Source organism: Acanthaster planci, linkage group LG02 (genome assembly GCF_054643075.1).
Source record: "Acanthaster planci isolate LZ-2023a linkage group LG02, COTS_SCS, whole genome shotgun sequence".
Classification (NCBI taxonomy): Eukaryota; Metazoa; Echinodermata; class Asteroidea; order Valvatida; family Acanthasteridae; genus Acanthaster; species Acanthaster planci.
The window spans coordinates 35,318,558-35,343,802 of NC_141778.1; the positions used below are offsets into that span (position 1 = coordinate 35,318,558).

At 39.5% G+C, this 25,245-nt stretch overlaps 2 protein-coding genes and 2 long non-coding RNA genes across 14 annotated transcripts in view; 3 read left to right on the forward strand and 1 right to left on the reverse strand.

The window, feature by feature from the left end:
• Positions 1 to 12,217, forward strand: part of arhgap6 (Rho GTPase activating protein 6) — an 89,475-nt gene extending 77,258 nt beyond the window's left edge. For all 4 annotated transcript variants that reach the window (XM_022247375.2, XM_087131439.1, XM_022247374.2 and 1 more), the window contains 5 exons: positions 3,810 to 3,960; positions 4,284 to 4,435; positions 4,595 to 4,783; positions 5,056 to 5,153; positions 6,182 to 12,217. In XM_022247375.2, the coding sequence (XP_022103067.1) occupies positions 3,810 to 3,960; positions 4,284 to 4,435; positions 4,595 to 4,783; positions 5,056 to 5,153; positions 6,182 to 7,178 (1,587 nt within the window). In that variant the 3' untranslated portion in view covers positions 7,179 to 12,217. The remainder of the gene's footprint in view (positions 1 to 3,809; positions 3,961 to 4,283; positions 4,436 to 4,594; positions 4,784 to 5,055; positions 5,154 to 6,181) is intronic.
• On the reverse strand, positions 84 to 25,229 carry LOC110985915 (uncharacterized). 7 transcript variants are annotated; one of them, XR_015423714.1, is made up of 6 exons: positions 25,032 to 25,228; positions 23,216 to 24,801; positions 17,351 to 17,503; positions 4,567 to 4,804; positions 2,446 to 3,576; positions 695 to 1,848 (listed from the first exon to the last, which is right to left on the reverse strand). It is a non-coding gene; the product is annotated as an uncharacterized LOC110985915 (long non-coding RNA). The 7 variants fall into 7 exon arrangements; XR_015423712.1 differs by having other exon boundaries at positions 84 to 1,848; positions 2,446 to 4,804; positions 25,032 to 25,229; XR_015423718.1 differs by having other exon boundaries at positions 85 to 1,848; positions 2,446 to 4,804; positions 23,363 to 24,801; positions 25,032 to 25,229.
• On the forward strand, positions 12,756 to 20,102 carry LOC147800196 (uncharacterized). 2 transcript variants are annotated; one of them, XR_015423722.1, is made up of 2 exons: positions 12,756 to 12,930; positions 18,514 to 20,102. It is a non-coding gene; the product is annotated as an uncharacterized LOC147800196 (long non-coding RNA). The 2 variants fall into 2 exon arrangements; XR_015423725.1 differs by having other exon boundaries at positions 12,756 to 12,916.
• LOC110985922 (acid-sensing ion channel 1B-like) overlaps positions 21,885 to 25,245 on the forward strand; it is a 50,720-nt gene continuing 47,359 nt past the window's right edge. The window contains exon 1 of the mRNA XM_022247391.2: positions 21,885 to 22,712. The gene's annotated coding sequence lies outside the window, so the exon portion shown is untranslated. The remainder of the gene's footprint in view (positions 22,713 to 25,245) is intronic.

Here is a 25,245-nt window from a genome sequence, read left to right on the forward strand (position 1 = left end):
ATTTCATCCGTTTAATGTCAAGGTTTTTAACTTGATAAAAAAAACTTTTCCAATTCTCTGGTGACGACTTAAACAATATTCGCTGCTATTTATTCCATATGTAGTCCTCTTGAAGTGCTCAAGCATGATGATGTGGTTGTTAAAAGGCAACACTTGTGGTTCATCCCTCTTGTACAAGCAAAAATGTCACCTCAGTATGGTACTTGAGACAAAAATGGATGGCCGATGCTCGGAGTCTCAGGATGTAATACAGTCGTAATTCTCCTGATAATGCAAGGATCAGTATACCGTCATTTGCACACCACGCTGATGTGATTTTAGTGTGTTTGTCTCAGTGAAGATGGTCCTCTGAGAATTTCACCTGCCGTTCCTATAGACCTCTCTGCACTCTCAAGTACTTGTGAATGCACACATTCCATTCAGAGTTGCAGTTTGTTTCTGCTGTCACTTCTCATGTGGAGTTTTTCTCTTTGCTTCGTGGGGGACTTGGTGGGTGGCAAGCAAAACCAAACAAAAATCAATTATACAGATACGAGTTTGTCACCCGTAATTTTGTTTCTCTCAAAAGATTCGTTTGAAATTTCCAAAATCCTTCTTTGATGACGTGTGATACCGTATGCGTTAGTACCTTCAGCATTTAAAAATAATTCCCAATTGACCGTTAAAACAAAAGTAGCATTTTTCAAAATGCGTCTTTTCCTATGTTTTTGTCCTTTATTTGTTGCTCAGAATGCCATGAGGAAACGAGACCAAGTATTTACATGGCCAGTGAGGTACATCTCTAAATCATCCATTAGCCCTAAGTACAGCATCAATATTTAATCCTAATACATGCTACTGGATCAATATGCAAATATATTGATTGATTCTCGCTTTTGATAAGGAGCCAATTTAGTTGGATTGGGAGTGGTAATTCAGAGCACTGAAGCCACTGATGGTTGATGTGAGTCATGACAGGTTTGCAATCAACTTGTTTTTCACGAGGAGACAGCAATTGTATTTCTTGGCACTGAGGTCCTTTGGAATTTCATATTTTACCACTCACAAGTCACCGTGTTTCATGACGGTGATAGAATTTGCTTCTCTCTGAATTCCTAGCTTGATTTCCACCTTGTTTGGATAAGGACAGGTACCGATAGGGCTTTTTCTGACCGGGAAATAAAGGTGATCTCTTCTTCGCCTGAGGAGTTGTTATCGTACGGCCACACTTCACATGATATTTGATCGCTACACCGGATCGCTAGACCATAATTTATGAATTGCTAATCGTACTGTTTGCCTGGGTCTGTGAATTATTATACCTTGTTATAGGGTATCTGACCGCTCAAACACCAGTATTACTGATATGGTAAAAAAAAAAAGATGTTACCTTGAGATAAAAGAAGTCAAGGAGATCCTTCACTGTTGACAGAAGCAGCTGGGGCAGTTGTGGTATTGAAGTTTAATCATTATACTGAGCTTCCCCCCCATTATAAACAGAACGGGTGTGCACTTAGATAGCTATCCTTTCGGCTACTTTTTACAGACTATCAACCCACATGCACATTTAAGAAATTTGTTTTCTTTCCCTTTACAGAATGTGTAAACTGAAAGATTTAAAAATGAAAGATACTAAGGAAGTAAATGCATAAAATCTTAATGTTGCAAGTTGTTACTCATGCCTCTGAACTGTAATTACAAGTTTTGCAGATAGAATGAGTATTCCTAGTGGACCTGTTCACCGTAACTTGTTCAGTTTCAAATTTGACCGTTTTGATCATGTGATTCCTGTAAGGGTGCTTGTAGGATCTGAATGACCTCAACTGAATTTGGTGGGGACGGACTGGAGGAACAGGTGATCTGAGCAACCTGGTGTGAAGGGGAATTTGGGAAATAATCCATTAGATGGATGGATGGAGATGTAAGGAAGGAGTACAAGCAGGAGGGAGTAGGAGTATCCCGTGGTAGTACTGCTAAACACGGTTGTGTCACAAACAAAACAATCATTCGCAAAGACTAACTCAAAAGGGATTGTTTGAATCGGAGGTTTAATGAATAAGAATTCTTTATCACATCAGAATTCAGTTTATGTGTCTCAAACCTCATTCTAAAGAAAATTGCAAGAGTCACAATTGTATCCTAACACGGCAGGTGTTTTGGAACTTGCTCTAGTTTCGAGTAAAGCTTCCAATAGAACGAACCTATAATCTAAAGTCAATTTATGAATTGTTGGTCAGAAATACAAAGCTACCAAAAATATGGGGCAAGAAGAACACCTGTCAAATAAAATAGACCCAGATTTTTCAGGAAAGAATGGGAATGTTTCAAATAACTATGAAATGTCAAGTATAGAGTGACCTAGCAAATTCATACTAAAAGTTGCACATTGAAAATACAACTCATGAACGCCTCACAATCACAATTTATACAATGAAAGTATTAGCAATTACACTTTCCAACCCATACCTTCAGGTGTTCTGTGTGACGACTCAACGTCGATCCCGGATCAAGTTTCGAGCATGGAACTTGTCAGAGGTTGGCTGTAACAAATAAATTTATAAACTAACCATCCCCGACATAAGAAGCAATATACATATTCACACTACAACAACATTTTAACATTAAACAACAGCTATAATTAATTAGAATTAATGATTTTGGACTCACCAAAGCATCATAAAGAAAAGCCAGAAAATCCAGAGACGAGTTGCAACAGACGACAAGACGACCCATGGGGCATAACTATAACCCCCAACGACACGGAACATTCAGGAACAAAAACGAAATGACTTAAAGAAGGTCTTCATGCCATGGTGGTTGGTGCAGGAATGAACCCCACAACCGTGAGTTGGTATTATAAGGCAACACACCCTCTTGGGCTCAAGTATGCCATTACATAATTAAAAGGCATGGCCTAGCTCCAGGAATGTCATTCACTAAGAATCAGACCGGTATGCAAATTAGATGCCACACAAATCTAAATAAGTGACCAATTGACCTGACAGCTTAACTGAGTTGGTTGGTTACAGAGATGAGGGAGATGAAGATGGTGATGATTGATACTTGATACATGCTGTACTTGGCAGCAAACAGCTTTCTTTCACTCTGTGTTACTTGGTAGAGGAGCCAGCAGGTTGATGTACCTGTTGGAGTGCTTATAATGCCCAGCCCTTCATCCTACCCATTCTCACTTTGACTCCACTCTAGGATGCCAAAAACAACTGCACATGGCCATGTGAGTGAATAGAGTCCAGCAATCAGTTGATAAGTAGTCATTTTTTACCAGCAAGTGGCGTGACAACCCTCAACTTATCATTGATTGGATTGAGACTCCATATATGAGACTGTCGCATCTGAAGCTCTCTGCATTGTCCCTTTCTGATTGCAAGACAGAATTTCCCATGATAAATACTTAGACTCAACTAGAGAAGGTTACTCTTGATGTCACTCATACCTGCCAGTATCAATGTCTTGCCCCCAATGTCGTCTAGCTCTGGTTTATCAGATCAACTATCAGTTTTCTGGTGAATAAGTGTTTAGTCTGTCACCCTTCTTCATCCAATCAGTGCAATGTGTTACTCCTCTCACTTCGGAAATCTGCTTTCCACAATGACCAGAAGAGAGAGGAGTTTCAATGCCAGGTTGATGATAATGATGAATGTTGATTGAGTTTATCTTGTAATTACAGACATTAAGTATCCAAGTTGTAAGATTATCCTCTGGTTTTTTGGGGGGGAGGGGAGGTTTAGATTAGACTTTTGTTGGTTTTTGCTGTTGTGAAAATGCAAATTAGAGTAATGTGGTTTTTTTGTGTTTTGTTTCCTCTGCAGTTACGTGAGGACTTCGACGCTGGTAATGAGATAATTTTGAATGATTCTCACAATCCTCATGATGTGGGAGCACTATTGAAGGAGTTTTTCCGTGACCTTCCAGAACCTCTCTTGACCCGTGAACTTTACCCTGCTTTTGTAGCCTGCACAAGTGAGTCTTCATCTTGTGTTCTTGTCAGTACAATTTGTGTAACCAAATTGGAGGAGTGTATTTCAAGAAACAAATTTTTCCACTCTACTTGACTTAGACTTAGAGGCGACCTGTATGACTACGCCCCTTCCCCATACACAAGTACATCTTGTATTCATGTTTGAGGCAATTCCTCCTGATTTTTGTCCTCTTAAGTCATTCGTCCTGCAAGCGTAGGCATGAGTAAATGTGATTTTCATCATTTTTAGTTGACCTTTGTGTATGAAGTCAATAAAGACTATCTAGTAGAGTATTAATTTGTCATTTTTTTAATGTGTCCTCAGGATTAGAGAATTTTGAGCAGAGGTTGAGAGCACTACAGCTTTTAGTCTACCTGCTGCCTACAGCCAATAGAGACACCTTGAATGCTCTGCTAGGATTTCTAAATAGGGTCTCCAAGAATGCTGCCGATACTGTGGATGATGATGGAAATGAAGTGAGTCTGTGACAGGAAAAATTTGGAATATAATACCAAATGACATTCCATCTCTGAAATTGTGTTTGCTTGATGTAGTCATCAGTGCAACGAGTTTTTGTTCATCTATGAAAGCCAGAAATTTAACTTACTGTATCCATTGCCATTTTCTTGCCTCAGATACAGGGAAACAAGATGGACACTCATAACCTTGCCACCCTCTTTGGTCCCAACATTCTACGGAAGACTAAAGGGGGACAGGACAGGGATGCCCACGGAGGTCAAGAAGCCTCGGAACAGGTGGAGGAAAGTAGAGAGGTGATCAGTGTGGTACAGATCATGACTGAACACATGGAAGCCATCTTTCAGGTGGGTTGCAGTGGGTGAGCCCTGTGAGTTGGGAATGGATGGAGTGAGCTTAACTTGGCGTCATACATTCTGATTGAACTTAGCTGCCTGCCTGTAATTCCCTGGCCCAAGGGATAATTATGCACAAAGTGCATTAGAGGAGTAGATGAAAATTAGGAGATTGGGTCATATAGTTGGCACTTGTTCTTGATAACGGTTAAATTGCTTCTGCTGTTCATACTGTTGGTTGAATACTGTGTCCCAGTTATGAATATCATTTTCTCCTCTCAAAGGTACCGGCTGAGATTCAAGATAGCGTGTTGAAGATCACATATGAGACAGACCCTGAAGCTTTAGACTACCTCCTGACCAAGAGAGCAGTAGCACTAGGGTAAGAACTCAGTCAGACAATGGAGATTGTCAGCCAAAGGCACTTTGTGTCTTAAACCAATGCAGGACACCATTTATGGGCTTTCCTTATGAACAAGTGAGCCTCACCGGTGAAGTCATGGGCTGTATTCCTATCAAGTCATGTACTACATTCACCTGTAATTAAGATTGGGGCCTGCCCTGCCCTGCCCATCCACTGTTGAGGTCTAGAATTTAATTTAGGGACCAGTTTATTGTTACTCTCATTGGTGTGTTACCCTCATGTAGCTCTGGGTACAGTCCACTAATTCAAGCCCCATTGAAAACATTGTAAAATCAGCACTGTTCATGGCCCAATAACATACCTACCAACATCCCTGAGGTTTCTGAACCACTAATTTAATTCTTGTCTGGTCCCTAATCTTAACATTTCTTTTCAATTTTTGTGGGTTAACTGATTACATTTTTAGTTATTCTCACAAAACAAAATCACCCCCCAAAAAGTGATTATTCCGAAGTCTGATTGCAGCCATTTTTCAAGTGGCAACCCTCAACTTTCTCAGGCACTTAAGACCATTTTTCAACCATATTTTTAGCCATTCAGCTCTCAGATAAAAGCCCAGAGACTCAGGGAGTTGATCAAAGATTTACACAATCTCGCTACCTTGGGGGCCAAATGATCTCCTTTTTTCAAAAGATGCTGTAGGGACACTTTAATGCTAGTGAGCTGGCCCGACATCTCGCTTGAATTAGTAGACTGTATCTCTCATGCGCTAAGCTCTACATTGCATTGGCACTGAACACTGTCTGTTTGATCCTTGTCTGGATTACAGCAAGAGGTGTTAGGATCTAGACCACTTTGTGTTGCCCCACATTGGAAACTACCCAGGTGAAGAGATTCCACCCTCTGGAAGGAAGACACCAAATACATTGATAGATAATTGGTTTTAGTATGACTTGCACCTTTCAAGATGAGCTCTGAGAGTTGAAAGCGGATTTTAATTTTTTGCTGAACTATATATGACTCTAACTTTGTGTTGTAATCTGCAGCTGCGTTGATCCTGCTGAGATGGAGGCTACTTTCAATGAGGATATTGACTCGCCGCATTCCTCGTCACCTCCTTGTACTCCTGAGGAGATTCTCATGCCATTCCATGCTCTTCATGGTCATGAACATCGTCTCTTCAGTTCCCCGGATGACCTCTACGCCTGCCGCAACAAATCGGACTTCACCGACGAGAGCTTAGGTCATGTAACCAGAGAACAGATGCTGCAACAGTCTAAGCAGAAATCGTTGTCGCTGCCTCGTGCTGCACCGGTCATTGACAGTCGATTTCCCAGCAGTCCAAAGATTGCCAGGACAGGTTGTGAAGATCGCTCTGTGAGTGGTCAGCAGGAACGCAGTACTAAGACCAAGCGAGGGCGACACAGCAGCGAAAACCAGGATGAGAGCAATCAGTGGGGAGGGGAGTCCTCCCCTACGTCCACAATAACCCCACCCACGAGACTGGTGCGAGGAATCTCCAATGAGAAGCAGATATTCTCACCTCTATCTCCCCATTCCCCACGCCGTATATCAGGGGGTCCTGTCTCACCACTTGTTGGTCACCCCCCTGAAAGACAGTTCAGCTCACCTGCCAATATGGACAGCGGAACGCTATCACCAAACCTAGAGATATCCTACCAGTCTAAAAGTCCACGGACGGTACGCAAGCATGCTTCAGATCTCCTACCCTCACCATGGAAACTTGGTGATGATGCCTCAGATCAGGTATGGCTGCCAGTGGACAACAGACGAACACAGAGTGTGTCAGACTGTATCAAGCCAACTAGACCCTGTGTAATCTCGCCTAGTTTACAGCGGCGGGGTCCACCTAAATCCCCACAGCCAAGGATAGCCAAGGTACCCATTGCTGCTATGGAGGAAGATTTTGATATGGACTTACCCTTAGAGACAGCTAGCACCAGTCCAACTAGCCCAGAGAGGGATGACAAACAATGGCAAGGCAAGTGGAAACTCAAAGACGGGCAGGAGACATTAGTCTGAACAAGAAAAACTTTCTCGCAAAAAATTGACTTGTCGAACGGAATGAATTAACCGATTTTTTAAATGTGACACTTTTACATATTGTGTCGACTGATGAAGATATGAGACATTGGCCAAAACATGGCTGACACAGACAGGCAATATCACCGAAGGAATTTTCACTTATTTAATACTAACGCTGTTGTGTGCTGCCAGCATATAGCAACACTTTCATGGTCTCATTTCACAGATTCATTTAAATAACGAATTGAAGCATTCTGATCTAAAATTCATTGATTGGGTTTTCATGCCAAAAATGTAGCAAGTTACCAGGTCACATTTTAGTCAGCATTTCCAGTTTCTTTTGGTCAGTGTATATACCAGGTCATGACCAAGACTTAATACAGATAGGTGTATTTGGAATAACTAACTTGTGAAAGTCATGCTCTGTAAATCAGTTAAATTACACATGGAATCCAACTTAACTGTCCCAGAGAAAAAGGATGAAACCAATATTTTCCGTGAAATAATTTTGATTGTAAACAGCTTGAAAGCATTAGTCCTGCTTAGCGGCAGATACAATCTGCTTCAGACTTCCGCATTCTGCAGCTTCATTTGTTGCAAGGCCTATATCCCATAATGCACCAGCTCCTCAGAGAACTTTAAGTGTAATGTTTGTCCCAGTCTCTGAGTGTTGACACGTCTATTTCTTTGACTTGATGCAATTGGAAGTCAAAGATATACATGTATACGACAGTTTCAAGACACAATTTGTGAATGGATAAATACGAACCTGTTTCACGGGATTTCAAATACTCTCTTTTACCAAGAATCGTTCATTATCCAAATTTCCATTTTCAAAAAATCTGTTGCAAGATTTTCAGGAATTTTCACCCAGTCATGTTTGTTGGAGTTCATTTGATAGCTTTGGTTCTTCAAAATGTTGCCTTGTGATCAGAGAACCTTGGCTTTTTCATGTATAATACACGTATCTGTATGTTGTGATGTGTAAACAAAGTGATGTTGTGAAAGCATTACATTTCAGCACTGAACAGTTTTTCAGCAGTATTAAGCTTTACTGACAATTTAGCATTTTAAATGGGAGTAAGATGACTCCTAGCATTTTCGTAGGAAGTGTTTGGAGTAAGCATACATGTACATGCATGTCCAGCAGCTGATGTCACAGTTTCAGACGAGCTTGAAATATTTTCTGGAAAGAGTTTAGCTTAGCAAAATATGAAGTTTGGAAAACCAGCCTTGGGCTACTGTACCTGTCATACGGTGATGTTTATGATTGCTGGCTATGAACTTGCTAAGCAGAGTTTGGGTTAGCAAACTTATCTTGAACTGCACAGGAATTAAGTAACAGGCATTGTTACCTGTATTTGCTAAGCAAATATTTTTCCTTACCAAGCTTGTTTGTTGTGCTTGGATTCTTGCATATACTGAATCCTTTATGAAACTGCTGTTAGAGAGGTCTGGATGTACATGTATGTCAATGTGTATTAATCGCTTCCAGAAAGTTACGTATACCAATGCAATGAAACAACAGGTAGTTGGAGAGGTGACATCTCTTGCATTAATGCAAAAAAACAAAACAAAAAAAACAGGGTTCTGACATTTTGCAAGAAATGAATTTGGAGCAAGTTTAGGTTTGTAGAAGGATGTGAGCATTCATACTGGATGAGCAAGAATCTCAGGAGACTAACTTGAGAATCAAACTTATCAATTCAGTAGTAACCATTGAACTTCAGTTTTGAAATGTGGCTTAGAAAAAATGACCACTTCACTGGAATGGCTATGGTCCGAATGATTACCTTAACTAATATTGACTTTAACCCATTGAGGTGATTCAGTAATGCAAGTTTTTGTGTGTTTCTGCATTGATGTGGCTATTTGTCAAGGGTTAATCATTCGTTGAATTCATCTTAAAACAACAAAATCAAAACCTTTGAAACGCGAACTTAATATACTCACTGACAGTGACTGGCTGTGTTGGCCGTGACACTAACTTTGTGACATTATGTCAACAAGTAACGCTTCTTATTGCCTGTATATATTGGTAAATTGAGTCATCGTTGGTTACATTATTACAATTCTGTTTATTATCTTTGTATAAATTATTAAAAAATGTATAAAATAGATCTATATATATATCTTAAACAGAACAGTAACTAAGTATTATTGTTCTTGAGAACCATTGTCAATTATAATTGTTATTGTGGTTGTAGAATATACCGTACATATCAACATGTATTGATGTAAAGAAACTCTAGATTTAATCAACAATCAAATTTTCTTTAATGAATCATTTTAAAGTATTTGTATCATATGGTTGGCTGTTGTATACATGTGTACATCATGCAGCTTTACAAAATGGAATTTGGCCAAATAATAAGAGTATAAGTTAATAAAGGAAAACTCTATAAGAACGAGCATATGAGATAATTTTTAACCCATTAAGTGACAATAAGACTTGCTTGAAATCAGTATCACTCTCCCGACAGACAAAAGGTAAACTTTTACAATCAAACTGTTTTAGATTACTGTTTTCCAGTCTTTCCAAAAGCAGGATCCAGCATTGTATCAAGTTGTTTATCAACAGAAATTGAAAAACATCTCTCAAACCACGTGAAAATTCAGAGTCACGTAATTATCTGAGGTAGCAGGTGTTTATTTGAGATGGATGTGTGACATACACGTCAATGATGTTATTACTAGTGACATAATAGATTGGCAAATTCCTCCCGAATGAACTCAGCTTTGGAGAGATTGTTTGCATAGTATGATGGAAACATTTCAAACAGCATTTGATGAGCACCAGGTCTTTTTAGGTTTCTTGAATTTATGAACACAATTCATCCTGTTTTCTGTGATTCACTGACAGATAAATTTTTATCTTGATACAACATCAGAGCAGGAATGAGTGGAGATGCACATAGGCACTAGAGTTTGCTTGGAATACTTGTGAGGATCAGACGTGGAAACTTTCAACAACCTTGGCTTTATGAAGTCTGCAGTAACATTGAAATGTAGGTCAGTGACTTGTCACATTACGCAGGAGGCATTGGATTTTGGTTTGAGGCATCACCACTAACCTGTGCTGGGTACAATTACAAGACCTATGAAACTCAACACATTGCCTCATCCAATTGTACATTATCTTTAGTTAGCAGAATATCGACATCCAGTTTCCTGTAAACAAATTCTGTCTGGATAGCATAGTCCTGTATCTGACATCACTATGCTCGTGTAGGGTGTTTGATTCTCACAGATTTGGAATGCCAGGCAAAGTCCCAGATAGCTCCATGATGTACACAGTCTTAAGGTAGTGCTGTATTGCAGTTGTGCAGTAACTGTCAAGTAGCCCAAACTCTGTAGGGAATTTCAGGTTCCAATCAATGTTCTTATTGTGTTTCAATAGCACATCATGCCTGGTTGTCTTACTGTAAACTACACATTCAGGTGGATTTAGATTGGATGGGAAGAAGAGGATTATGGGAAGGATAGCTGAGGTCTGAGAATGAATGCCCAACAGAGACTCTCACATTTCCCACCTCAACCACTTTAAGAAACTGGAAATTACTGAAAAACCCACAAAGACTTCTATTGAATCACCCTGATCTATGAATTATAAAAACGAAATTAAAGTGGAATTTGTTCCCTGTGCCAGTCCCATCATATTCCCTGGAGAAAATGTTGAATACCTCTTTTTTCTTTCATTCTCTAAATCCATCCTGGAGGTTTAATCTTTTACAATAATTGTGTTTCACACAATTAGGGAAAGTCAACAGTACTTTTATGTGAATGTCATAGCAGTGGAATATCACATTTTTAGCCAAAAAAATTGTTGAATTGTGTGCTGGAATATGATATGTTTGCCGGTCAAACACTCAAAATGCAGATGAAAGGAGCTAAGTAGTCATCATATGTACATACAAAGGCAAGACAATCAGTAAATTTTGTAGACTATAATGGAGAATGTTCACACAGATTGTGACTTCTGCTTGGTGAAATGATATGGATTGTCGTGCTCTACTTTTCTTTCTATTCAAGTCACTTAAAACGAGACATGAGAGGTGCATATAAGGTTTTCTGGCTTGAAAATTAGTCTTTCAGCTCTTGGTGAAAAACCATGTAAGATTGGCATCAGTGACATAAATATTTACATAGTTGTAAAATGTGCTTCTCATTGAGCCAGCAGTGATCTCATGTAAACTTGACCTTTGACCTTAAATTGAGGCTCATTACTGCCAGGTAACTGGTAGGAATAATTCTAACATGAGAATACTTGATTAAAATATCAGGGGTTAAAATTTCAGAGTATTTACAGAGTAGTTGATAGTTATTAAATTGAAATGATTTTTTTTAATTTTTAGTTGTGTAAAACCAAACCAAATAGATGAATGTTAAGATTCCAAGTAACACTCAACTGGTATTAATTGTGGCAATTGAGAAAAAGCCTCGTCTAACAAAGAGAACTATGGTCCATTTCAAGCTGCAAGTAAACGTTCGAAAGCCTTCAGAAAGATGACATCTTTTTACTTTTATTTCTACAAGGAAATCTGTGTGAGTATTTTATCAAAAATAAGAGCAAAGAAGAATATGCATCAAAACATTTAATACCCAGAAATGAAAGCCCTGAGTTGCTTTTTAGTTTCCCCTTTTTCAGGCTTTTTTGGAGAGGAGAGGCCATGTCTGAATGTAACAGTAAAAGGTCAATGAAATTTAGAACATTCATTTATTAAATTTCTTAGCCCTTCATTCCCTTGTATCCACATCAAACATCACTTCCTCATGATTTTCTTTAAATCAGTACTTAATTGTTGGCTTAAACCAACTCACATGCAGTTGTAAGTGTCAAAACCACAATTCGTCACCCCATTAATATAGAAGTCATTTCAACTGATATTGCTGAAATTCACAAGCATTTCTTGATACATATGCGGTTAATTTTTTTTCACAGTAATTTACCTCGTGATTAGTTTGTTGATTTACATGCCCGATTGATTACCTCCTGAGTGAAGATATGGAAATATATATAATTCAGCTCGCAAAAATTGTGCTTTGTGTCGATTTCTTTTATGGTTATTTGAATTATCCTGATGAAAGGACCTTTCCAAAGAAAACAATTATCTGGCCAGGCTTTTTCTTCTTCTTTTTATCACCTTAAAAATGAGTTCTTTAACAAAATAGATTCCTCTTTAAAGTCAGACCGACTGAACTCATTTGCGGCAGGAAAATAACTATCTTGACGGTGCTTACAAAAAGCAAAAGAACTTCTGGTGATTCCCATTCGAGGGCGCTATTTTGGCAAAACGTCCAAGTTTTTTGGACAAGCACTTGTGTGAGGGCGCCCTTCAAGAATAAGTGTCGCGTCGGTAAAAAGAGGAAAATTTATGGGAGCGCCCTTTGAAACTAACGGTCAAATTTGAAACAGCTTCTTGAGGGCGCCCTTCGAAACGTCATCCAGTCAGACATCGATTCCGTGACTGAAGAGGGCGTCCTTTAAGATTAAGGGCGCTTTTTATGCAAAGTTTGAGGGCGCCCTTTAAAACGTTTTATTAAATAGCGCCACCAATTGTTAAAAATCTGAGAGACTAAGATGGCGCCACCCGTAGTTTATAAAAGATTTTCAGTTTTTCATCAATTTTTACCGACATAGGATATAACTGTCCTCCAGGAGAAATTATTGCTTATGAAATGCACTCAACAGACTCTACTTCAGCAGTTGTGTACATAGTCGATTGGGAGTCAAGGTAAAAAAGGCAAGGTAAAAGTCGGAAACTAGTAACTACAGTAAAATCTCGATGGTTCAGTTCGGGCGGCCTGTTCTTGACACGGGTTTCTTGTTCTCGCGCTCGAACGGCAGGAACACGACTCAAGAACATTGTTCTCGGAACAGGATCACACACCACCTCCTCGTCAGGGTTTTACAGGAACACACGGAAAAACTCGTGAGATTTTGATTTTTGAACAGCGGCAAAAAGTAGAGAGATGGCTTCCAAAGCTATAGACCACGTAGACAATGGGAAGTTTTGCAAAATTAACATTAATTATTTTCCGAAACACAGAAATGAATGTTCCTGTTTATATAGAAAAGAATTCAGCCCATCCAAACCTTAACTCTCGAATAACGAGCATAGACGCCGCCATGTTGCATGTTGCTTGTAATAACCGGTTGTTTGTTCCCGGTGTTCGAGCGGCCGACCCACAAACAACAAATCGAGCTGTTCGTGAACATACGGGAACAAGCTGCCCGAACTCAGCTGATGAGTCGAAGTTCGAGTTATCGAAAGTTACACGCTTCAGTGCACATGCAACCTTACTGGCTTATGGCAGTTGGCCTACAACGGGCTTCAACTTATCGAGATTTTACTGTAGTAGGCCTAGGCCTAAAGTTTTCATGGGTTAATTTATACTGGACGTGATGGAGGTAGGAAGAGAGGGGTCCAGATAACTCGACGGTCCGTGCGTAAAAGGGAGAGACAAGTCGTCCGGTGGGACTCTGTGCGCTCAGCCTACTGAGGCCACGTTGTAAAATACTATACATGATGTATGCCTTAATGATGGGATGGAATTTCATGTAGTAGATACATGTATATTAACAAGCCTTATTTCTGAGGTATTTAAAAAATGGTGGCTGTACTAAGTCAATCTTTCCGCAATCAATCAATCATACGTACATGTATGTGCCCGTATGCATTACAGTCGTTTTCCTAGTTCTGGATCGCTTGAAATAAAAACCTACCTCCTTGGTGTTGTCCTTCATCAGTTCTACATTCTCAGACAGAATGCTGGTCAATTCTTACGCTGACCAACTCGTACACCGACCAACTCTTACGCCGACCAACTCTTACGCCGACCAACTCGTACGCCGACCAACTCGTACGCCGACCAACTCTTACGCCGACCAACTCTTACGCCGACCAACTCGTACGCCGACCAACTCGTACGCCGACCAACTCATATGCCGACCAACTCGTGCGCCGACCAACTCGTACGCCGACCAACTCTTACGCCAACCAATTCGTACATCGTCGGAGCATTAACCTCGTACAAGCTTTTGCTGCCGTGTTTTAACCAAATTTACCTTTAGATGTAAATCAATTAAATGTAAATTACCAGATAAGCTGATTGTTCATTACTTTTTTCTTTTTAGGTAGAGACTGGTAATTTTTAGATTTTGCCTAGATTCCTTAAAGATTGGTATTAAGTCACTGTAAAAAAATGTCCATAAATTTACGGTGTCCGTAATGGACATTTCCCGTAAAATTATGGAATTGTCCCGTAATTTTTCGGGAACAATTCTGAAATTTTACAATTGAAACAGAACCTCTCTAGAGCTTTGCAGCGCGTACTTACTCAAATCTTCATTCACACTGTTTGGGGGTGTGGGTGAAAGTTGGATCCCTGTTATCAGTCAAGGTAGTGACAGGAATTATTCAGGATGTTTCTAATAACATTAGTTATACTAGGTGTACGAGTTGGTCGGCGTACGAGTTGGTCGGTGTATGAGTTGGGTGGCGTATGAGTTGACCTGCTTTGCTCAGACAGGGTCTAGTTTAAAAGTGAAATGTAAACTTGAACAAAACTTGCTCTCGGAAAATTTGGCCAGATTTCTGATTTGCACTTTGACATTTTGGAATAGTAGTGGGAAAAAAATGGCAAATAGTCTAGGGCGAGATATAAAACTGTGAGTGATCCCAAATCCTTTTATTCACACTCAACAGTCATTTAAACTCTTGCATCAAATTTCTGTTTAATTAAAATGACTTTCAAAGTTGCGTTTTATTAAAACTGGCCGAAAACTGAACGCAGCTTGTTTCCTAGTTTTGGATCACGCATTAAGTGCATGCGTGCAATATACACTTTGCGAACTCATCTACCTACATGTTGCAGAGATGTACGTGATGTAATGAGTTCGTCAACTGTGCGGCACGAAGTACTATCGTTAATCATAGCCGACTACGGAGTACTTGCAGTGGTTTGGACTAGGAAGTTTTTCAGCCATCCCAAACTCATTCATCCTCCATTCATTGACCCTTGCATCCCCATGTTAAATCCAATAGTTACCTTTGCCCGTTTGCTACTTTACCCGTTTGCAACTGCACCCATTTCATTTTGCATCTTGGACTGTACCACAGCCACTTCGACATCATAGCTAACTATTTCAGGGGGAGGGGGTAACTTTTGAGTGGCGGGGTATTCTGCAATTACTCCATAAGTTTGATTTGCTTAATTGACTGGAATCCTGCCACTGTGTAATTTTAACATGTTTTTATGGGGTACGGTTGAGTAATATATACAGTAAAGGAGTTGGGGATTGTAAATTTGGGGACCCTGTTCCTGTAATAAAAGCCAAGAAGAGCTACATTTTAACTTTCGAATCCACCTTAGTAGATGACTGTGACATTGTGCTCAATAACTGAAGGGTTGATGTTGTCAAAAAAGGGCAGGGTTTTGAGTTTTGAGGGAAATTATGAGGGGAAAGTGTGAATGTTTTAACACATGGCATGCATGGTGGATTCTAGCCCCACATTTAGGGGGGTAGGGGCTCTCTTTTACAATCTGTCTCTTAACTGTCGTGTGATCCGACAGTTAAGAACAGATGGTAAAAGAGAGCCACTACAGCCCCATGTGTGGGGCTAGGTGGATTTAAATTTGCTTGGCTAGTTTATCATTAAGAAAGTCATATTTTCTCACAATTTACAACTTGAAATTTCCCAAAAATAGGGTCAGTGCAATAAAGAGAGTGTTGCCTTTGTTTTATGGGGACTTACCAGTTTTGCAAGATTAAAATGACAAAAAACCCAGGGGTCCCCAAGTATACAGTCCCGGAGGAGTCCCTCTGGTGCCCCATACATTTAGTCGAGCACTCTTTTTCAGATGACGTCATTGCTATATTATACATGTACTTTTACATTTACATCTGGGAACCAGACAAACTAGGTGGTCTTATGTCCTGTGTACATGTACAAGCTGATAATGCTTTTAAACAGTAAAAAGTACAGGCCCAGTCTATTTAGTGTTGCAACGGCCAGCATTATGTGAGCGTGTTGTCATGATGGACATCACATGTTATACGTGCATCATTTCCAGAAAAAAAGGTGAGGGAAGAAAAACAAAAGCTGTGTCGCCGCACCACTTTTGGAGCTACATTTAGCTCTTGACCAGAAACCGGAAACTTTTTGGGGGAGGCCTTAACGTTAGGTGCCTAAATACTTCACGTAGATGCAATCTTTGACATTTTTCTCCTTCCCAGATTTCAGTACTTCCAAAAGCCACAACTCTGTTTGCCTTTCAGCCTGATGACCTTTTATGAGTTCATATCACAATGGGATGTTGAAAGTTATGAAAATGATCACTCAGTGCCATGAAATCAAGATTCTATCTTTCGTCTCTGAAAATGGTCAATCCAGTATACAGGACATTGGACCATGCAAGTTCATTGCGGCAAGGCAAGAACATGTGCTTATCAAGATGGCTCCTTTGAAAGTTTGAGTTGATGATTGTGTGTGATTAAACGTGATTATTATTGATTGTGTCTCTTCTAACTAATTTCCCACATTACCGTCTGACATGTATGAACCTGATGTGATGGCAGAGACTGCTACAAATATGCAAGGGGGTTGGCTAGCAACCTGATGCGTGGGTAGTGTCATACATACAATGTGCGCAGTGTGTTTGTCACAAGGTCAAAGAGAATGACAGGAGGGGGACTAAAAGCTCTGAGTTTTTCAGAAAGTAGTCTCTCACATGTTCTTAAAATCCTAAGTCAAGAGTTTCAGAGAGATATTGAACAGTTCATATGGCTTTTTCAGGCAGGATTTGATTCAGAAAGTGGAATTTTTAGTGCAGTAATAAAATGTACCCTGATCAGCATTGATTTGATCTTACAGGGGCTGCATTCAAAACCCATTGTGTAATGAACTCATAAAAAGTTGTAGGGCTGTAAGGCATACCAGATTGTGCCTTACAGTTTGGAAGTAAGAGTCCAGTATGTATTTTCAGCATCTCTGCAATGCAATGTCCGGCCTTCATTGAGATGATGATGAAAAGAGTGGTAGCAGTATACAAAATTCTTTCCCCATTGCACATGGAACAGTACAAGGCTACTAATATTAAACAAGAATGACTATCCGTGACAACAGAGTCCATACAGGGATGGCATGGGTGGTTGTGCCTCTTACCACTGTGGTCCTAGGTTCACGTCCCAACCTGGGTTACACGTACATGTATGTGCGAATGGAGTCCGTAGTTCGTTAGACCTCTCCTGTGCCATGAGGGTTTTTCTCCAGGTCCTACATTCTTCCTTCCTCCACAAAAACCAACATTTAGGCCTCCTGTCAAAGTTGACAAATGTACGACTTTTCAGTTGTAGCTGCTGACTTAACAGACCAAGACCAAATCCTGAAAATGTTTGGCTGTTCTGCATGTTTAGTATAGTGATTATTTGATACAGTGATTGTCAGTTGATGCACCTGTTCCCAGTTTGAGCCTCTTCTGATGAGTTATGGCCTACCTCATAGATATTTCCACTCTAGGATTTTTGGGCCAATATTATAAAAACAGTTGAGTAAAAAAGGAATATTCTTACACATGAAACCAAACCCCTAAATTCGTGTATTTTTCTATCAGTGTTCATTTCCTTCCATATTCATCTTTCAGGCAGTTCTCAACCATGGACATTTTATCGCAAAATGAAATTTAGTTTCCCATGAGTTCCCCGTGAGTGAGTCTAGTCATCACTTAAAAATCACATGTTACTGTGACATTCACTGGTTCCCACTGTAAAATTAGAACCACAATAGGTGGGCTCAGAACTGCGGATATTAAATGTTTAGGCTGTAGATCTAGATAAATATCAGTACCCGAGCAAAATGGTTTGGACGTAGATGGAAATGAAGCAGCTGCATGCAGATAATTTCTGTGTTACTGGATGTTATCAAAAGATAACTGTGAAAAGAGTAGTTATGGGTGCACAGCATTGCTTTTTTTTTGCATCTCTGCTCATTTATCAATCTCAATACCTCTGAATTCTTCAAGGACTGTGAGGGGTCATCTATTTCCTACCCATAACATTGCTTTAGAAGTATTCTCCTTTCAAGTTCTTCTTAAATTTGAGAGGAAATGATGAATGAAATTTCAGTTTATATGTGGGACAAATGTAAATAAATTGGTCCAGACCAAAATTGGTCAGCTGTAGATCAGAAAAATGTCCACTCTGAGTCTGCCCCATGTGGCCTTCAAAGGTCATCATCAGAGGTCAGAGCTTGAAGAAAGGACCACCACACTAATCTTGTGGCATGACATGACTCTCCATAAACTGATATCTCTTGATTGTTTCCAGCAGAACTGAAGAGGCATCCACTGAGCTGCTTTTTCACCATTGAGTGTTCGACTGTGACCAAATATTACATCCTGTTTGCCAACCAGCCAGTCAGTCAACTTGAGGTAGTCCAATCACACAAGCCATAATCAAGTATTTTCCTTCCAGCCTGTGCAGCTTTTTGCCTGTTGTCAGGGCTATGGCTGTGTTCCGTGTCCTTTTATCTTTACAGCTCATTTCCTCTTTTGTGCATTGAAAGTGTGTGACCAGCAACTTTTGAAAATGACAATCAGTTGAAGAATCATTTAAGGCTAGAATGCAGTAATGATAAATAATAATGTGTGGAGGCTTTGCACGGTAGCCATCTTGCAGGGCAATTCTTTTGTATCACAGAGAAACCTCCTTTGTGTATGCCCCAAGGAACAAAAGCACTGGCCTGCAAGATGGCAGCCATGCTAACTCTCTCTGTTTGGATAAAATTGAACAAAAGATTCGCTGCACATAAATTGTGAAAAGTGATGATCATAAATGGACATGAAATTGGACTGAATGTAGCAGAAATAAATAAGTGTCCAAAATGTTAAGAAAAACCTTCCCTTGAGTCGATTACTGTCATTCTCAATATATTCAATGGCAAACTGGAACATATGCAGTCTTTCATTTCATAAGGCTCAGGTAGTTTCAGTGCTTGTGTAACTGAAATATTTGTAGAAAGAAATGACCAAAAGATGAGGCAGTGGTGGAGTGAAGTTTGTGATATATTTTTTTTTTCCAAATCCATGTTGTTCATCAATAATAACTGAACAGCTTTGTGATTGCCATGGTTCTGGTGCATGTACAAGCATACCTATGTTTAGCAGTTCTTTGGTTAAACTGCGATGGGACTTTGGAGTATTCAAGTAACATTTTTGCTTTTCTCAGTAATTGGACTGGTTCCCATTTTTCTACTGCCTGGAATCAACGCAGCAGACTCGAGGTATACTCAGTGTATTCCAATATTTATCCTCAGGCAATCTTGAATTCTCAATTCTGATTGGTCGATCCATGGCGGCAAACAGTGTGAAATATAACTGTATTACATTGTTCATATCAAACCTGTGCTGCGTAATGCTCTGTTCTAACACCATGCAACGCACCATTTTTATGCTAAAAGCAAAACGTACAACTGCAAAGCTTCATGTGAATTCAGAGATGGCACATTGCGCTCATAGGCCCTTATAACATCTTTAGTGGGCGTCAAGTTTGCTTGACAATAAATTTGTTATCACGCTTGCACTCTTGTGATAACTTATATAAAATGTGAGTTTGACAGTCATAAATTACCTTAAAGAATGGGATCCATGAGATGAATTTTTACCTTTTATTGGTATTTTTTTTTTATTGGTTGAGGTAATTCTGTAATTTGAAGTAATTTTGTAGATCACATAATCTCACACAAAGTTTTATTATGGTCATCAGAAAGTGTTTCTCATTGTGGATAACGTTTTTGGAAACTGCTAGCTCCAAGATTTGGTGATGTAAAGTAACTATTTCACTATTCCTAAAATGAGTTTAAGAGTGTAAGTGATATATATGTGAACAGAATAAAAACGTGATGCTTACTTCTTTCTCTATATTTGGGCTCAGAAAGGTTTTCTTAAAGGGGCTTGTTTGTATTGAAAGGTCTTTATTTGCTAACCATTTTGTGTTTTTTCATTCAGGGTTAACATGCTCGTGAAATTGATCAAACTACATCAAATTAAATCTTCATTTTTGAGTATGGGTCCTATAAAGGGGAAACATCTCTCTCGGAACTCACTTCTCTTTACACCCAAGAAGTAAAACTTACCTGAAAGAAACCAGAAGACAAAATGTGTGTTTCATTTTGTACTCTTTGTTTTTTTCTTAAAGATCAAGTAAGGAAGCTGATGAAAAACACACAATCGTGACAAGTGACGGTAAAAATTAACCTATCAACATTGTCAAAACAGGCATTTTCCTGAAATCATTCAGCACAGCAATATCATCAGCTAACGATTTTTTATTGCTTGCTTTTTCCCCGAGCAAATGCTCAAATGGTGCACGTTCAAATCATCAACGTGCCTTATACTTTATATTTTCTACTTCAAGAAAATATCCTTTTCGAAAAAATCATCCACTTTTGTAACTTCACCGCACAGTCTTTTTACTTTTTAGTTTCCTCTAAAAGAATATGAACTGCTGCCATCTTTTCCATTCTACGGAAGCGTACAAGGACCACTTGCAAAAAGTTTGAGATACTATCTCCCCGCGGAGAGTTAGCTAAAACTCAACTCACTGCATATTAAAACTCAGTCTGGATACCAGACCCAGTGATTCCGACTTCTCTTCTCTTCAAAGGTCCTGTATCACATCATGCATTTTATACAAGATCTCTTGCGATCCAAAATATAACGAGAAAGCATCTAAATTAACAAAAATCCAAATTAATAAGCAACCACGAATAAAAGCAACTTTTGAAAACTTCTTTAAGACAATCTTGAAAAAATATGCTTTACTTTTTCAAAAATATGTTTGAAGCACTATGAGGCTTTCACAGAATACCGTCTAAAAGATCGAATACTTTTTGTACGCGGCTGTGGATGCGTTCTCAATTGGGATGCATTCTCAATTCGGATGCTTTCTCAGATCTGATAATTTTTCAATGAAGATGATTTCTTAATTCGGATAAAGTGATATTTCTGTAAATACTTAAGACGTTAGGTTGCAAAATATGTCTAAATTTCGATAAAAATGTTTACATTGTAAAGTTTTTGTTTTATTTTGAAAGAATTTCGAACTTTAAATATTCAGTCAGTCCTAGATATTACGTTGCGTATATCAAATTTCATTCGCTCTTTAAAAATTCACTCGATTTGGCATCTAAAATAAGAAATGAGATTCTTAAAATTTTGCACAGTTTTTGAAAAATATACACTAAACTTCTACAATACAAGCTGTTTATAATTTCAAAAAATCAATCAATATATCAAAAACATTTTCCATTTTTTTGCCCTAATTTCGCTTTGTAGTGGATGGCGTACTCCGACCGGTGTACCACGGACAGTTCACAAAATTCTTGGTACAGACGGGAGGACCGGAAATGCCCGAATATTAACGATACCATCCGAATGGTCTTTTTCCTCTCCCCTTTCATTCGGCCACCAATCATTGTAACAATTTTTACAGTTTTGAGGAGCATTAAAGAAAACGTGTTGTTAGGTTTGGAATGGTTCGACTATTCCCTGAAATCTGGGGGAGTGTTGGTCACGTGGACGTTGGGTGATACAGGACCCTTGATAAAAGGAGTAATCGGAATGATTGGGTCTGGTATCCAGACTGAGTCTCAATATGCAACGAGTTTTGAACTAGTTATAGCTAACTCGCAGCGGGGAGTATCTCGAAAAAATCTTTTTTGCAGGTGGCCCTTATACGCCTCCGTACCATTCCAATTGTATTCTGATAATATTAATTGGAGCGTTGTCGCTATTCTCAAACTGCTTTTCGCTGGTATACTGCTAGACACGGATGTAATTCGCGCGAAAAGGGCCATACACCCGCTGATATGGCCGTTTCTGTACACGGTTGGTTGTGTATAGAACATCGCGAAGTACAAAATTGGCGTTTCCAAAGCTGTGCGCATTGTGCACAACCTATAAGCATGCACTGTGGAACTGACCAGACCATGTCACTGTTTCCCACGCGCAATTCTCACGTCACGTGGAAGAAACTAACCACAGGTATGTAAGTATGCATGGCGTGAGCGACACTGAAATGTATAGTCATGTCAGTGTTTGCCGTTGATCGCGCAATGTGCACACAAATATGACTGCCCGAGGGAGAAAGAATATCGCCATTTTCAGGATTCGCCTGACGGCGCGAATTGTGCAGAGTACAATGGAGAACTGCTGAGGAAAGAATTCAGCATTCTGGTGGTCGAAATTGTGGCGCGTGGACTGGATGGTTTTGTTTAAAAGGATGGACTCTTTCGGCACGACTGCCTGCTTGCAATTCTGAAAGGAACGCTCCGATTGGGTCTATTCTGCACTGGAGTAGTTATCAATTTTCAAAATGGTGATGGGCCTCGTGACTGTTTGAGAGGTGATTATCTCTGGAGAGAAAATATTTTCAAAAGTCATCGGTGAAGCCGCTGAAAAGTGACAGGAAAATGAATGATGAGGAAGTGATCTCTGATTTGATATATACCTCGAACACCTGAGAAACTAGTGAGTATTTTTCCTAATTTGTTTCCGAGTGGAAGTATTTATCACTGTTGTCTATTAATTATGGCACGGTACGGTCCTTGACCTCGATGGTGCTGACCATTGATTGCACTTTTATTTTGCTCGGTTCATTTTATTCTTTGTAATTTACTGATGACGGAGTTTTACTTAAAACTGGGGACAGAAATACATTAATTTCTTCAATGCTGAGAAATGATATATCCTTACTCCCTTTTTATAACGAATGCTTATGAAATGAAGGTTTCTATTCAGACTATTCAATGGTACTTGATTAATAGAATGACTTATTCACTTTTGCACGGTGCTGGCATGAAGTCAAACTGAATAATCATTGCGGCGATGTCCAGTCAAGAAACTGAGAATTCAATGACAAGTGATCAACAATCCACCAGTCAGATGACAAGCGTTTATGCAGTTATGGGTGGTGGGGAGTGGTCATGAAATCTGTTTTACTGTTACATGAATTTCTTGAATGAAATGCTTACTTGGACATTACAGACGTTAACAAAAATCCTAGGTTCCCAACCTGGATTTATCACTGTCTTGGCAAATTTTCCAGTTACAACTGCGAGGCAGCTGCCACTAATGCCACTAGCGGGCGGTATACGCCCTAAGCTGAAATGCACCCTTACCTGCGAGAGAAAGACAGATGGTACTAAATGTTTACATTCCAGACTAATAAAATTCGTTGAAATATGGAACGTCGCCTTGGTGACCGCTTTGCGGAACATCTGGTCTCACTGTTGCGCAGTACTTTTGCGCACCGCCACATTCCCTCAGTGACGTAAGCGTCTGCATTCTGCGGAAAGCGTCATCCGATGTACAGCGTAAGGAACTGGAGCGCAGCATCCAGGGGGAATGAACGTGGATTTTTCCGCATTCATTCAGAACTGAATCTGCTTGCCCTGAAGAAGGTACTCAGTTACCGAAAGCTCGGCAATTACAAATTTCAGAAAACTGATGTTATATCTAGTCTTGTCAATAATAAAATTCGTTGCGCGGACTCAGCGTGCTCCACGCGCGAGCCCGTGAGTGAATGTGAACCCAATTGATCTTGATTATTTAGACTGGACAGGACATCGCGCATTGTTTGTGCACAAAATGCGCGGCCGAACAATGGCGGTGCTTCAGGAGGGTAATGCGATGCTGTATGCTGTGCATTTCTGGTCAACATAACCTTTTTCTCATGGGATGATTGCTAAGCCCTCGGCCTCCCTCCAGAAAACAAGCCAAACATGAACAGAAAGTGCAAGAATATCATTTCCGGAAATAACTGACCATTTTCTAACTCACTCGAAAGCGATAATGTTAACTTGTTTTTTGTGTGTTTGTTTTTAATTCATTTGTTACACCTATTGTCTACGGTCACGCTTTAGCAATATTTTCACTTTGGGTCGGTTCAATCGTTATTTGTTCAGTGTGTAAAACTTTGAGAATTCCACCAGGACATGCAATAGGTTTTGTCGGTATATATGATGTCCAAACTGTCCATGTGTTTTTCCGTGTGGTTTCGATGAGCCAACACTGAAAAATCATCAATAAAATGATGTTAATTTTACACACTCTCAGGAAAAATTGTACGAAAAAAATTCATTCACATATTGAGTAATTTTTATTGAAACCGACATGCGGCATACGGAAGTGTGAGAATCTTTTCTGTCAGCACAAAGTCAGCGCAGCTTTAAATGAGCGACCAAACTAACTTCCTGCCGTTTTTAAAACAGACACTTAGGTCTATTAATCAGCTTAACAAAAAGTTGAGTTCACAACCTGACTTAAAGATTTACACTTAACAACTACATGTACTTTCCGGCATAAAAAGGTAAATTTTAACAACGAACGAATAATTTTGTTATCTGGACGAAGTTTCTTTCATTGCGTAGAAGGCTCTGAATTCCCTTGCTTGTAACTTCATTCATCAGAAACGTCAGCACTCTGCTTCTCACTTTGGTTTCATCTCTGCCCCGAAGAAGAATTCTGTCACTCATAGCACATCGTCTGTCACACGATTTGGGTTCAGTGCGTCTTTAGATCCGACAAACACAGTCTTGGAGATTTTTTCCAGGGAAATCTGGGGATAATAAACGACAAATTAGTCATTCAGTTTTGAAACCACTTTTGCCAATAAGTAACATTTCAGACGGTCCCAACTTCGACATAGTGAAGTTTCATACAAGCCTACAAAGCCTGACAGACCAGATAGACTGTCATAAAATTCTTACTAGGCTTATATTGGCTTAAAGTTAAGCATTATAAAGTACAACTTGAAAAACTTTCTGAAACTAAAACAGTGGGACTCACATTTCCTTCTGTCCCTTCTTCCAAGCTTGACGTTGATCTCCGGTAATTCACTGCTGCGTACACCTCAGCCGTTATTCTTTCCAAATTTATCCATTCCAAGTGCAGAATTCAGTTTTTCTTCGAAATCTGACGATTGAAACAATAAAATCTCAACCGCTTTTTGAAAAACTCCATTTGGAAGTGCGCGCAACGAAATTCTGAACGCTTGAAAATA